Genomic DNA, 13,854 nt, shown 5'->3' with positions numbered 1-13,854 from the left:
CAATCCACAAACATCTACACCTGCAGTTCACTGACATGTGGAGGTTCTTTTTAACAGCCCATTCATTTAACAGCTTGACATGCAATGACAATGCGGTGTACACATCTGAGGTTTCTACTCATATCATTGTAATTTAGAAGGTGGCTTGAGCAGTGAATTATTAATAAAGCCACAACACACAAGGAACAAAAAAAACTAATTTTACAGATGTGAAGTGTTTCTGACAAAAAGTACAAAAAGTAGGTATAAGAAGGTATTGGTGCGATTTTTATATGATGAGACCTTTTTATAGAATGATGAAACTAATTCAATGTTGCTCTTAAGCGTCCCTTTAACAACCACCAGAGAGCATTTTCAAAGAAATTCTCTGAAAAAAACACTTTCTATTGACCTCTACATAGTTGCAAGGGACAACACTGGCAGACAGCTCCACTAGCTGTTGGGAATTCGCATCCTCTGATTTCATTATGTGCTCAGTGCCAAATGCACGACGTGACAAGAATTTGTTTGACAGTGCAAAAATCCTTACATTTCCTGACGAATCCCTAATAGAAACAATGTGCTTCAACTTCAAGCACGTTCCCAAATATATTTGCAATACAGTGCTGTCACTTTTGTTCGGCCTTGAGTACTGCTCACTGTGAAACCGAACACCCGGTGATACAATCACTCGGTCATGTTCCATGACACGGCCCCTAACGATGTTGCCAACATGGTCCTGCACAAGGTGAAGCAGCTGGTCAGACACAGCTCGGGGTTTGCTGAGCAGTAAACCACCTTTACTATTTGATGGGCCAGCTTTTGTCAAAAACTTCAGAGTGCAAGGGCTAGCTGAAGCCTTTAGATACCTGAAGTTGCTGGCCATCATTAAGCGCTCTACAATCTGCAGTGGGGCACCTTTTGCTGATGTGACCAGCTGCTTAATTTGGCCAATGTTAGACTCAAAAGCAAAACATGAATGTGCCCAAAGAGGTCCTTGGTTCAGAACACTCTGAGCCATGTGCAACAATTGATGTACATTGAAAGTCATGTTTTTTTCTCCATAGAGAAACTGCATGTCGACAACAAACTTTACCAAGCAGTCTGTGCTTACAGAAATGTCACTGAGGGACACTGTGTCCTGCAGAAGAAGGGCAATACCTTTCACAAGCAATGCAAAATGTTTAAGATACTGCCGTGGAAGTAGGCCTTCCAGACAAGGCAATGAAAAATACAGTAGCCATTGCTGCCACTCCGAGGCTTTCCAATACTTTCTCAGAGAAACTGAGCGGGGAAGTCGTGGCATACAGCTATGCGGCTTTATAGAGCACAAACGTTGATCTAATACTGCCACAGTTTGTGGTGCCCCAATGTAATATTCCTCGCCTACATTAGAGAGCCAGTCCTCCGTCATCTGCCGTGCCACACCTAGAAGCACACAATGCATATAATCTGGAGTAAAGCCCCAGATTATATTAAAGTGCTGAAGATTAATCAAAGGCGTGATGCCTTTTGCTCCCTGTACTGGTCTTCCAGCTTCAGCAGCCTTGGCCATGATTTCCTTTGTGCCTTCTGCTGTCCTGTCAGGTGAAACAGTGTCCACAGGATACTTGACAGTTCCTGTTTGGCAATAGTAAGAAAAAAAAACAGAGAACCTCACAAATTTAGAAGTTTGTAAAATCTCGCACAGCTAAGCTTGATTGTAAATGGCACACTTGTTTTCAGTGATATTTCTGAGAATTTACTTCTAGAACACATTTAGAAAAACATACTATGTGCCAGAATTTGGAAACATAGAATCGCTACGACATAAAGCACATTTTTGCCTCTGAGATGAGAAATGGCAACCCCAGATACATTAAACAAGGTGAATGTTTACATAAAAATTGCTAAAAAAGAGAGAAACTCTGATCAACATATCTAGTCAGAAATCTGACTCCATGTTATGCAGTAATGCGACATCTTTACTAACCATTCACAGCTGCCCCTGGATGCAAGCACCATCCACAGCCATAATACCCATTAAACTGGGTTAGGTGCTGCATGGCTGCCCGTGCTGGTGCATCAGCGCTGCAGCTGAAGCAGTACACCTGCATGAGCAAGGACAAAAAAGGAAGCTGTTAGCCCTAACTACCCTCTGCAATGAAGTACAACAAAAAGGAAATGGATAGAGGGCTTGTTTTCTTTGCCAGACACAAGTCAATTATTGCAGTAGACATTGAGGACAAGGAAAAGATCGGGTGATGTTATTAACAGTTTTCAATTGATAACAATCCATTCAGAAGAAGCACTTTTCATGCTTTTGCATAAAGGGACATGATCTCCGTAAGTTGTAACAGTTACAGTAAACACAATGCAGTAAATACCACTTTGACACTTAGATAATTGACAGTATTTAGAGATAAAGTCGCACTAGAAAAGAATACACACAAAGATGAACTAGTGTGCCATCCTCCATGGTGTCATTATGCCCAAGTGGCCTGGATTTCATCATGACTGGAAGAAATTAGCTGGCACAACAATGTAGCCTCGTCTATGCATTGTAGCTCAGTGCAGCATTTACAACTAGAATGTCTTGAAGTCGTGTTGTTCAAGCAGCTTTAATAATTAAAAAAAAATTACCTTGGAATGCACAGTTTCGTTGCCTGCCTTCCATGTGATCCCACTGGTCGACAAACCGTCCATTTGTTCAACAAATGCGTTCAGTAGGAGAGTCATGTCGGGATGTTTCTGGCCATACCACAGAGCAGACACAAGCACATTTTTCTGCCTCATGTACACTGGGAGTTCATTCACCATCACTTGAACGGGCCACACAGAAAACTTCGATGACTTGAACACGGCGCTTCCATCACTGTTAACAGTGAGAGTGATATCATTTTTTGATGTCAATTCGCGCCTAAGTGCCCTGTATAAGGTGCCATCTATTATGTCTGTCATTTCATCTTTGTCGACAGACATACTCTCGTTTATTGAATTCAGTCTTTCGTGGAGTGCAGTGCTCGCATCATTCTCGGCAAGTAACGAAGACAGCAACTTTGCGATGGGCAGGGTTATGAAAAAGTGGCCATCGCGTAGCATCTGCGGCCCACTGTTACGTTGCCCGCATACGGTGCACGTTACCCGCACTGCATTCCGCGCTGCAAGGTCGCCACTTGTTACGGCAAGGAGCGTCATACAGTTTTCACAGTAGAAGTGTAACCGGGCGGCTTTTATTTCTGCCCCGACACTCTTCTTGAAAAGATATTTAGTAACTGGTATATCATGTCGTTCAAGTATGTGCATTATCAACTTTTGGAGTGCTTCGACTCCCTTCCAAGGGATGCCAAATTCGAGGACAAAATTGACAGTCAGTGCCAGCAAATCGTCACTAGAGAAGCTCCCTAAATCTCCCTGTGGCTCGTCTGTCATTTCTGCGCCAACGGAAGGCTGCGGCTCGTCACTTGGGGCCGCTTCATGTGCCGATTCAGAGTCACAGTCGCCTTCAACATCAGTCTGCGGAGGTTGCGTCAGTACGCGAAGTGCTGTCGGAGCAGTCGACCCGCCAGCGACATTTGTGTCCTGCTGCAGTCCACGACGTGATTGTTGCACGCTCGAGGCTGATCTTTCGAGATATGTTTTCGTTGAATACGGGATGGCGGAGGCGCTGCCTGGGTTTAGGTATTCCTTTCTACGAGGCATACTCCCTCAGTGCGGATCCACGCAAATATCGCACTGCAAACTCACCGAAAACCTTCTAAGTAATGAAGCCACACGTTGTGTTCACGCGCACAATCACGACAGTTCGCTCATAGTTCGCTCGGACTCGCACATTCTCCATGATCTCACACAATCAAACGACTTGGATTGGCTTGTACGGCGTTGAATTAGTTGGATTGCAACCCGGATTTCAAAAACACATATCTATTTAATTATATCTTAGTAAGTTTATACATTGTTTATAACATGAACAGTTTTTACACCTGTTTATAAGCTTATTTAAAGCATTTTTTATTTGTTTATAGGTGTATTTATTTATTTATTTTGTTCCGCACGCAGTTATTGGTATTGCCCAGTCTTGCCGCTAGGAGTTGTTATGGTGTTATTTTTAATGGACACGACACGTGCGCGACACGCGACTGCTACATTTTTTTCAGAGATTGGTGTGTGTGTGATGCCATTTAAGGCTTTGTTAAATCATCAGTACTACCATGTACGCTGTTGTTCGTTTCCTGGACGATCACGACAAACGGTTACACGTCATTCACGTGCATGACATCGAGAAGTTTGATCCCAAAGACACCAGCGACTACGACAACCGCTTTGTTTACAGCGCGTACTGGCGAGACCCCGTGGATGACACAAACACTGGTTTGTACAACACGCAAGTCTTGATGCTGGCAGGTATGTGTGGTATGTGAAATGTTACGGTTCCAATTTTATAGTCGTAATTTCTTACAGAAAGCGAAGATGACGCCCGCGCGAAAATGCGGGCCAAGAGGTTGGTGATACCAAAAATACCTATGCAAGAAACGACGTCAGATGATGATCCTGATGAGCTCGTGGAGTCCCAAACAAAAAGAAAAAAGGCTGAAAGAAAGGTTGCTATTTATGCTGCCTACATTTTGAAACGGCTGAAAACTTGCTGGTCTTGCATTGATCATCATCTGTAATTGTGCTTTCGACTTCTTTCAGAAACAAAAGAACGACAGAGCAAATGCTAAAAAAAACATGTATGACGAAATTCTTAAAAAGAATCTGGAAAAAGCGCACTCTGGGCGTAAACCTAGAGCACAGGTAAGTGTGCCATGGTCTTCATTAGTGCACTGTACTATAAAAGAAGCATTTTTTTTTACTGAAAGCAAAACCCTCATGAGACCCTTGAAGGCTACAGCTAGGGCACAATAAATAGACAGGGACAACAGAAGAAAGCACAAAGTGAAGCGCCGATACTTGTGTTGCTTCTGTTGTTCCTGTCTATTGTGCACAGTAGCCTTCAAGATGCAATACCAACTAGCCCACCAAGCCATCCTAGTGAATTCATGAAGTCATTTTTTGCATGATGAAATTTCAGCCAAGGAAAGGGACAGACACTCCGTCGGACAGCGGGTCCTCCGATAGTGATGAATTGTGCCCAAAAAGTGAAATTCTTCAAATGAAGAAGAAGAAAGACGTGTGGAAGGCGAGAACGAAGGCGCTGGTGGTTAAAGAGCTTGAGAAGGACAGAGACATGTGGAAATTGCGTGCTGAGGAGCTGCAGCACGACAACCAGTTTCTAAAGCAGCAGGTTGCAAGCCTGCAGAGATCCCTTGAAAGCAAGCTTTTCAAGCGTAAGAATGCTTTTTGCTCTGCATTATTTACTTGACAAAAGCTCCATGTATAATGATTACATGACAACTCATGTGCTACATAAAAACTTGTGCACCCTTTTTTTGTGTACATGCAGTTGCAGTAGAACAAGACCGGGTGCCTTGCAGTCGGGGCATGTTGTCAGGTTTGTTTCCCCATAAGAACTGCATACACCTATGCTCTTGAGTAAATGCATCAGTTCCATATTTCACTGGGACAGTAATATAGCATACTTTGACCTGTTTAATGAAGTCAGCTTTTTTATTATTTATTTATTCATATTTTGTCTAAGCAACTCGCTCAGTAGTATGTGCAAAGTAAAGGTTATAGAGATTTGGCTTTACTTGATGAACTTGCCGAACGAGTTCAAAGAGTGCTGCACTTTTTATTTGTTTTGAAAAAGTGCCCGCCAAACACAGCATGAATTAACTTTGGAGTGTAAGTTCAGCTGTTCTGCAGTAAGATGGCAGCTTCAGTCAGTATGTAATATAGAAGATGCTAGTGCCATGATAATGAAATGATGTTGGTTCTTTGAAAGTGGAGGTGGATAGATGAAAGTAAAGTTTGAACTGTAAAACAGAGTAGCCAATCGAGAAAACCTCGAACGAACAAAATTTTTCCTTGGTATGGTTTATCGCTATGTTACATTGTGATTTTTGGTTTGAAAGTCCGAAGTGAATTGACTTGGAGATGTGCACCTCATCGTAGCTTTTAGAAGCAGCCAATGCTCTAAGGCACGCTCTGACTAGCATGAAGCTTTAAACAAAAGCATCCAGATTTAACAGGCTTGAGGGGTTGAAATCTAAACTTTTACACCTGAATCATTTTTATTACAGCACATTCTGAGACAGATGAAGGAGAAAGCTTCGTCGGAAGTGAGTACTTTGCTTCTTTTATAATACTTCCCTGCATTTCAAAACTGGAGTGACAGTTACTGTCACTATATCTTTGTAACTTTAGATCTGTTGATTATGGACAACATGGCCTGCAGTGAACGTGTTCTCCGTAAGTAACAGCTCTGGTTTCATAGACAGTAAACTTTGTTTCAATTAGAGCAAGTTGTGCACCAAGATAAGCCATTTTTGAATAATTCTAAATGTTGCGTAGCACCGTGCTCATCTACTGCTGTAGAACCAGAGGAAAGGACAAGCACTGTTGGTGGAGAAAAGAACACTACACATCCAGGTCAGCTCAGATGTCACCTCAGATATTCTGACAATAATTTTTTTTTTTTTGTGCCATGACAAGGACCTGATATCTTTCTTGCAGGCCCAAATGGAGATTTCATTTATATGGAAGATGGCTCTGTAAGTAATTTGCTCGAAATTTAATGTCACTGTCTGCAGCTGCTTTTCATGCTTAACCGTTTTTTTTTCTATTGGTAGTCACAGCTACTCTATAGATCTAGGTGGTATAGTTAATTACGAAAGCTTTCTTAAAGCTTCTTGCTTGCAGCATGTTTACCATTTTTATTTTTTTAGCATGCTCAAGTCTTCAGTTTTACTCAGTGTACTTTTTGAGAGAAGTATGAATACCGTTGGGACCAGCACACAGTTTTTCTTTTTTATTATCAGCAATAGCAAGGTGTACAGTGCTGATCACACCTGTCTTGAGCACCTGAGCAGTGCTGTGTGGATGAAATATGGCAAAATTCTAAAGCAGATACTCAATTTCACTGATACTTCTTGCATTCATGTGCAGTTGAATATACTAGATGAACCGCACAGGCTCAAAAGCATTGTCTCTAACAGAGTAACCAATAACATTTTACTGCATTTGATTTGCAGCACACCACTTGTGCACCATAGACAAGTGTGATAGACTGTACATACTATTCATGTGCTACATCGTTGTGTTGTGCCAGGTGCATTGGTTAAACAATTTGTTAGTTTTGTTGTATGTTTAGCAGAAGTAACATGCAGCATTTTTTGTTTCATTGCTCCTTACAGTAGGGATTTTCCTCCATTATTTTGCTTTTTCACAGTTCCATTTGACGAAAGGCGTAACAATAAGTGGTGTGTGTGCAAAAAAAATATTTGGGAACAAGAAGGCTACCTTGGTGGTGAAGGATGCTGCCCACGCTATATGGGGAAGCAACGTTCTTGCATCTAGGAGCGTCACAGGGACCGTTGGCTCCAGGAAGAGAGCATTGGGGGAGCAGCCCAAGCAGCCGCTGACACCGGAGAAACTTCTTGTTGTGTCAGGTACAACTAGCATGAATAGTTTTCCACAGCGCATGCAGGAAGTCATCTTTACACAGCCTGGCAGCATGAACGAAAATGAAAGAGTGAAATTCATGCTGTTTGCTTTGCGAGTTGTCAAAACAAAATTTTGGTATATAGGGTGAACAGAAGTTGCACTTTGTACTGGAAATATGGAAAGATATCTCTGAGTTTGGGTTAAATTTGATGGGGTGCATGGTAGGCTCCTATGCTCAACTGACAATCTGTTGCACATGAAACTGTGCACCAAATTTAACTGCCATCAGCTGCCGAACAGGACAACTTGGGTTTTGTGGAGCTTGTGAAACTAAGTCATGCACATTCCTAATCCAGTGATGTCGGAGCTTTAGTGCTCAAACCCAAGCTCTGCCTCTATGGTGTGGCAGTTGTCGTTGCCGCAATCACTACTTTTTGTTGTCTAATGCTCAAAATCGACTCGTCTGTTTGTAGAAACACTCAAGCACTGGGGACAGCAGAAAGACGTCAACACTGCTGACACGGAAAAAAATCTGCCCAGGATCCTGGCTGAGAAGATCCAAGATCTCCTGAAATCGAAAGTGCGCAAGCAGATGTTTGACGATCAAGCACAATAAATTCTTAAACACTAAGGCTGTTTGTTTAACGCCCAATGCATGCTGTTAACTTGGCACAGGAATGTAGAACGTGCAAGTTACAATAAGCACTGACTTACTAATCGAATGGCACAACCATCTGGATAGCCATAAAAGTTATGTGCTTGTAACCCTAAAGTTGCTAAATTGGGCAGAAACATGCATTTGAGTTCGTTTGGGCACCACCTTGTTGATTGGGGGCGTCCTCCATCTCGGTGAGTAACAATTTTGTTGCATGTATGCAACCCTGAGCTGAAACCAGTAGCTGCTGGTTTCGGATACTGGTTTCAGTGACTGGTTCCATCAGCTACTGGTTCCATTACCTACTGGTTCCAATACCTACTGGTCCCATCACCTACTGGTCCCATCACCTACTGGTCCCATCAACTACGGGGAATGTGCTAATAAACCATCAATACTGGAACCAACAGAAAACCAACAGGAAATTTTCACCTGGGTAATGAAGACCATGGCACACTTACCTGTGCTCTAGGTTTACGCCCAGAGTGCGCTTTTTCCAGATTCTTTTTAAGAATTTCGTCATACATGTTTTTTTTAGCATTTGCTCTGTCGTTCTTTTGTTTCTGAAAGAAGTCGAAAGCACAATTACAGATGATGATCAATGCAAGACCAGCAAGTTTTCAGCCGTTTCAAAATGTAGGCAGCATAAATAGCAACCTTTCTTTCAGCCTTTTTTCTTTTTGTTTGGGACTCCACGAGCTCATCAGGATCATCATCTGACGTCGTTTCTTGCATAGGTATTTTTGGTATCACCAACCTCTTGGCCCGCATTTTCGCGCGGGCGTCATCTTCGCTTTCTGTAAGAAATTACGACTATAAAATTGGAACCGTAACATTTCACATACCACACATACCTGCCAGCATCAAGACTTGCGTGTTGTACAAACCAGTGTTTGTGTCATCCACGGGGTCTCGCCAGTACGCGCTGTAAACAAAGCGGTTGTCGTAGTCGCTGGTGTCTTTGGGATCAAACTTCTCGATGTCATGCACGTGAATGACGTGTAACCGTTTGTCGTGATCGTCCAGGAAACGAACAACAGCGTACATGGTAGTACTGATGATTTAACAAAGCCTTAAATGGCATCACACACACACCAATCTCTGAAAAAAATGTAGCAGTCGCGTGTCGCGCACGTGTCGTGTCCATTAAAAATAACACCATAACAACTCCTAGCGGCAAGACTGGGCAATACCAATAACTGCGTGCGGAACAAAATAAATAAATAAATACACCTATAAACAAATAAAAAATGCTTTAAATAAGCTTATAAACAGGTGTAAAAACTGTTCATGTTATAAACAATGTATAAACTTACTAAGATATAATTAAATAGATATGTGTTTTTGAAATCCGGGTTGCAATCCAACTAATTCAACGCCGTACAAGCCAATCCAAGTCGTTTGATTGTGTGAGATCATGGAGAATGTGCGAGTCCGAGCGAACTATGAGCGAACTGTCGTGATTGTGCGCGTGAACACAACGTGTGGCTTCATTACTTAGAAGGTTTTCGGTGAGTTTGCAGTGCGATATTTGCGTGGATCCGCACTGAGGGAGTATGCCTCGTAGAAAGGAATACCTAAACCCAGGCAGCGCCTCCGCCATCCCGTATTCAACGAAAACATATCTCGAAAGATCAGCCTCGAGCGTGCAACAATCACGTCGTGGACTGCAGCAGGACACAAATGTCGCTGGCGGGTCGACTGCTCCGACAGCACTTCGCGTACTGACGCAACCTCCGCAGACTGATGTTGAAGGCGACTGTGACTCTGAATCGGCACATGAAGCGGCCCCAAGTGACGAGCCGCAGCCTTCCGTTGGCGCAGAAATGACAGACGAGCCACAGGGAGATTTAGGGAGCTTCTCTAGTGACGATTTGCTGGCACTGACTGTCAATTTTGTCCTCGAATTTGGCATCCCTTGGAAGGGAGTCGAAGCACTCCAAAAGTTGATAATGCACATACTTGAACGACATGATATACCAGTTACTAAATATCTTTTCAAGAAGAGTGTCGGGGCAGAAATAAAAGCCGCCCGGTTACACTTCTACTGTGAAAACTGTATGACGCTCCTTGCCGTAACAAGTGGCGACCTTGCAGCGCGGAATGCAGTGCGGGTAACGTGCACCGTATGCGGGCAACGTAACAGTGGGCCGCAGATGCTACGCGATGGCCACTTTTTCATAACCCTGCCCATCGCAAAGTTGCTGTCTTCGTTACTTGCCGAGAATGATGCGAGCACTGCACTCCACGAAAGACTGAATTCAATAAACGAGAGTATGTCTGTCGACAAAGATGAAATGACAGACATAATAGATGGCACCTTATACAGGGCACTTAGGCGCGAATTGACATCAAAAAATGATATCACTCTCACTGTTAACAGTGATGGAAGCGCCGTGTTCAAGTCATCGAAGTTTTCTGTGTGGCCCGTTCAAGTGATGGTGAATGAACTCCCAGTGTACATGAGGCAGAAAAATGTGCTTGTGTCTGCTCTGTGGTATGGCCAGAAACATCCCGACATGACTCTCCTACTGAACGCATTTGTTGAACAAATGGACGGTTTGTCGACCAGTGGGATCACATGGAAGGCAGGCAACGAAACTGTGCATTCCAAGGTAATTTTTTTTTAATTATTAAAGCTGCTTGAACAACACGACTTCAAGACATTCTAGTTGTAAATGCTGCACTGAGCTACAATGCATAGACGAGGCTACATTGTTGTGCCAGCTAATTTCTTCCAGTCATGATGAAATCCAGGCCACTTGGGCATAATGACACCATGGAGGATGGCACACTAGTTCATCTTTGTGTGTATTCTTTTCTAGTGCGACTTTATCTCTAAATACTGTCAATTATCTAAGTGTCAAAGTGGTATTTACTGCATTGTGTTTACTGTAACTGTTACAACTTACGGAGATCATGTCCCTTTATGCAAAAGCATGAAAAGTGCTTCTTCTGAATGGATTGTTATCAATTGAAAACTGTTAATAACATCACCCGATCTTTTCCTTGTCCTCAATGTCTACTGCAATAATTGACTTGTGTCTGGCAAAGAAAACAAGCCCTCTATCCATTTCCTTTTTGTTGTACTTCATTGCAGAGGGTAGTTAGGGCTAACAGCTTCCTTTTTTGTCCTTGCTCATGCAGGTGTACTGCTTCAGCTGCAGCGCTGATGCACCAGCACGGGCAGCCATGCAGCACCTAACCCAGTTTAATGGGTATTATGGCTGTGGATGGTGCTTGCATCCAGGGGCAGCTGTGAATGGTTAGTAAAGATGTCGCATTACTGCATAACATGGAGTCAGATTTCTGACTAGATATGTTGATCAGAGTTTCTCTCTTTTTTAGCAATTTTTATGTAAACATTCACCTTGTTTAATGTATCTGGGGTTGCCATTTCTCATCTCAGAGGCAAAAATGTGCTTTATGTCGTAGCGATTCTATGTTTCCAAATTCTGGCACATAGTATGTTTTTCTAAATGTGTTCTAGAAGTAAATTCTCAGAAATATCACTGAAAACAAGTGTGCCATTTACAATCAAGCTTAGCTGTGCGAGATTTTACAAACTTCTAAATTTGTGAGGTTCTCTGTTTTTTTTTCTTACTATTGCCAAACAGGAACTGTCAAGTATCCTGTGGACACTGTTTCACCTGACAGGACAGCAGAAGGCACAAAGGAAATCATGGCCAAGGCTGCTGAAGCTGGAAGACCAGTACAGGGAGCAAAAGGCATCACGCCTTTGATTAATCTTCAGCACTTTAATATAATCTGGGGCTTTACTCCAGATTATATGCATTGTGTGCTTCTAGGTGTGGCACGGCAGATGACGGAGGACTGGCTCTCTAATGTAGGCGAGGAATATTACATTGGGGCACCACAAACTGTGGCAGTATTAGATCAACGTTTGTGCTCTATAAAGCCGCATAGCTGTATGCCACGACTTCCCCGCTCAGTTTCTCTGAGAAAGTATTGGAAAGCCTCGGAGTGGCAGCAATGGCTACTGTATTTTTCATTGCCTTGTCTGGAAGGCCTACTTCCACGGCAGTATCTTAAACATTTTGCATTGCTTGTGAAAGGTATTGCCCTTCTTCTGCAGGACACAGTGTCCCTCAGTGACATTTCTGTAAGCACAGACTGCTTGGTAAAGTTTGTTGTCGACATGCAGTTTCTCTATGGAGAAAAAAACATGACTTTCAATGTACATCAATTGTTGCACATGGCTCAGAGTGTTCTGAACCAAGGACCTCTTTGGGCACATTCATGTTTTGCTTTTGAGTCTAACATTGGCCAAATTAAGCAGCTGGTCACATCAGCAAAAGGTGCCCCACTGCAGATTGTAGAGCGCTTAATGATGGCCAGCAACTTCAGGTATCTAAAGGCTTCAGCTAGCCCTTGCACTCTGAAGTTTTTGACAAAAGCTGGCCCATCAAATAGTAAAGGTGGTTTACTGCTCAGCAAACCCCGAGCTGTGTCTGACCAGCTGCTTCACCTTGTGCAGGACCATGTTGGCAACATCGTTAGGGGCCGTGTCATGGAACATGACCGAGTGATTGTATCACCGGGTGTTCGGTTTCACAGTGAGCAGTACTCAAGGCCGAACAAAAGTGACAGCACTGTATTGCAAATATATTTGGGAACGTGCTTGAAGTTGAAGCACATTGTTTCTATTAGGGATTCGTCAGGAAATGTAAGGATTTTTGCACTGTCAAACAAATTCTTGTCACGTCGTGCATTTGGCACTGAGCACATAATGAAATCAGAGGATGCGAATTCCCAACAGCTAGTGGAGCTGTCTGCCAGTGTTGTCCCTTGCAACTATGTAGAGGTCAATAGAAAGTGTTTTTTTCAGAGAATTTCTTTGAAAATGCTCTCTGGTGGTTGTTAAAGGGACGCTTAAGAGCAACATTGAATTAGTTTCATCATTCTATAAAAAGGTCTCATCATATAAAAATCGCACCAATACCTTCTTATACCTACTTTTTGTACTTTTTGTCAGAAACACTTCACATCTGTAAAATTAGTTTTTTTTGTTCCTTGTGTGTTGTGGCTTTATTAATAATTCACTGCTCAAGCCACCTTCTAAATTACAATGATATGAGTAGAAACCTCAGATGTGTACACCGCATTGTCATTGCATGTCAAGCTGTTAAATGAATGGGCTGTTAAAAAGAACCTCCACATGTCAGTGAACTGCAGGTGTAGATGTTTGTGGATTGTGCAGTGAAACAGTTGTTTTTAGAGGAAGTGAGAAATGCCATTTTCAATTGATTTAGCTATTGCCAATTTGTGCAAATTCATGCTGTATACTGTCGAGTGCCTCTTGAATTACTAATAAACTTCATGATTGTGAGTATTGACAATTCTCATTGTTTAAGCCCAGCTTTAGCCCTGTCTCTGGGTGTAAACATTTTGTATTATAAAAAAAAGAAGAGAAAGTGTGCGCTGTTGTACAGTACAAGGTTTAATGTGCACTGGGTTGGTCAAATGTTCCCAGGCAGTGCTGTCATAAGATTACAAGCGTAGCAGCCTGGGAACGTTTGAGCACCCCTTTATATTTGAACACACCTTGTGTGTTCAGGGTGCATGCAACTCTTCAAAATTCCTCCCTTTTTTCTCTGTATCCTTTGTACATGTATGTTTCCAAATTAAATAACAATAAAACCATTGAAATAAAAAAGAACATATTCGAAGCC

The 13,854-nt window shown here is 42.6% G+C and overlaps 4 protein-coding genes across 5 annotated transcripts; 2 read left to right on the top strand and 2 right to left on the bottom strand.

Moving 5' to 3' along the window:
* Positions 1–265: 265 nt before the first annotated feature.
* On the bottom strand, positions 266–3,898 carry LOC142777379 (uncharacterized). Its single transcript, XM_075881719.1, has 3 exons — positions 2,602–3,898; positions 1,952–2,069; positions 266–1,599 (listed from the first exon to the last, which is right to left on the bottom strand). The coding sequence occupies exons 1-3, from the start codon at positions 3,658–3,660 to the stop codon at positions 332–334; spliced, it is 2,445 nt and encodes an 814-aa protein (XP_075737834.1). The 5' UTR covers positions 3,661–3,898; the 3' UTR covers positions 266–331.
* Positions 3,899–4,030: 132 nt separating this feature from the next.
* On the top strand, positions 4,031–8,137 carry LOC119186021 (BEN domain-containing protein 5). The gene is made up of 11 exons (XM_037434818.2): positions 4,031–4,362; positions 4,420–4,559; positions 4,654–4,755; positions 5,033–5,288; positions 5,405–5,452; positions 6,144–6,182; positions 6,268–6,312; positions 6,415–6,492; positions 6,577–6,614; positions 7,292–7,511; positions 7,980–8,137. Exons 1-11 carry the CDS (start codon positions 4,170–4,172, stop codon positions 8,120–8,122), a joined length of 1,302 nt encoding a protein of 433 aa, XP_037290715.2. The 5' UTR covers positions 4,031–4,169; the 3' UTR covers positions 8,123–8,137.
* Positions 8,138–8,476: 339 nt separating this feature from the next.
* Positions 8,477–9,353, bottom strand: LOC142777381 (BEN domain-containing protein 5-like). Of its 2 annotated transcripts, XM_075881722.1 has the most exons (3): positions 9,016–9,353; positions 8,819–8,958; positions 8,477–8,724 (listed from the first exon to the last, which is right to left on the bottom strand). In XM_075881722.1, the coding sequence occupies exons 1-3, from the start codon at positions 9,206–9,208 to the stop codon at positions 8,590–8,592; spliced, it is 468 nt and encodes a 155-aa protein (XP_075737837.1). In that variant the 5' UTR covers positions 9,209–9,353; the 3' UTR covers positions 8,477–8,589. The 2 variants fall into 2 exon arrangements, with proteins under 2 accessions (XP_075737837.1, XP_075737838.1); XM_075881723.1 differs by having other exon boundaries at positions 8,702–8,958.
* Positions 9,354–9,479: 126 nt separating this feature from the next.
* Positions 9,480–13,112, top strand: LOC142777377 (uncharacterized). The gene is made up of 3 exons (XM_075881718.1): positions 9,480–10,776; positions 11,309–11,426; positions 11,779–13,112. Exons 1-3 carry the CDS (start codon positions 9,718–9,720, stop codon positions 13,044–13,046), a joined length of 2,445 nt encoding a protein of 814 aa, XP_075737833.1. The 5' UTR covers positions 9,480–9,717; the 3' UTR covers positions 13,047–13,112.
* The last annotated feature ends 742 nt before the right edge of the window (positions 13,113–13,854 follow it).

Source organism: Rhipicephalus microplus, chromosome X (genome assembly GCF_043290135.1).
Source record: "Rhipicephalus microplus isolate Deutch F79 chromosome X, USDA_Rmic, whole genome shotgun sequence".
NCBI classification, from domain to species: Eukaryota; Metazoa; Arthropoda; class Arachnida; order Ixodida; family Ixodidae; genus Rhipicephalus; species Rhipicephalus microplus.
Note: the sequence above shows the minus strand (reverse complement) of the source record. Positions and strands in the feature narration are given on the sequence as shown.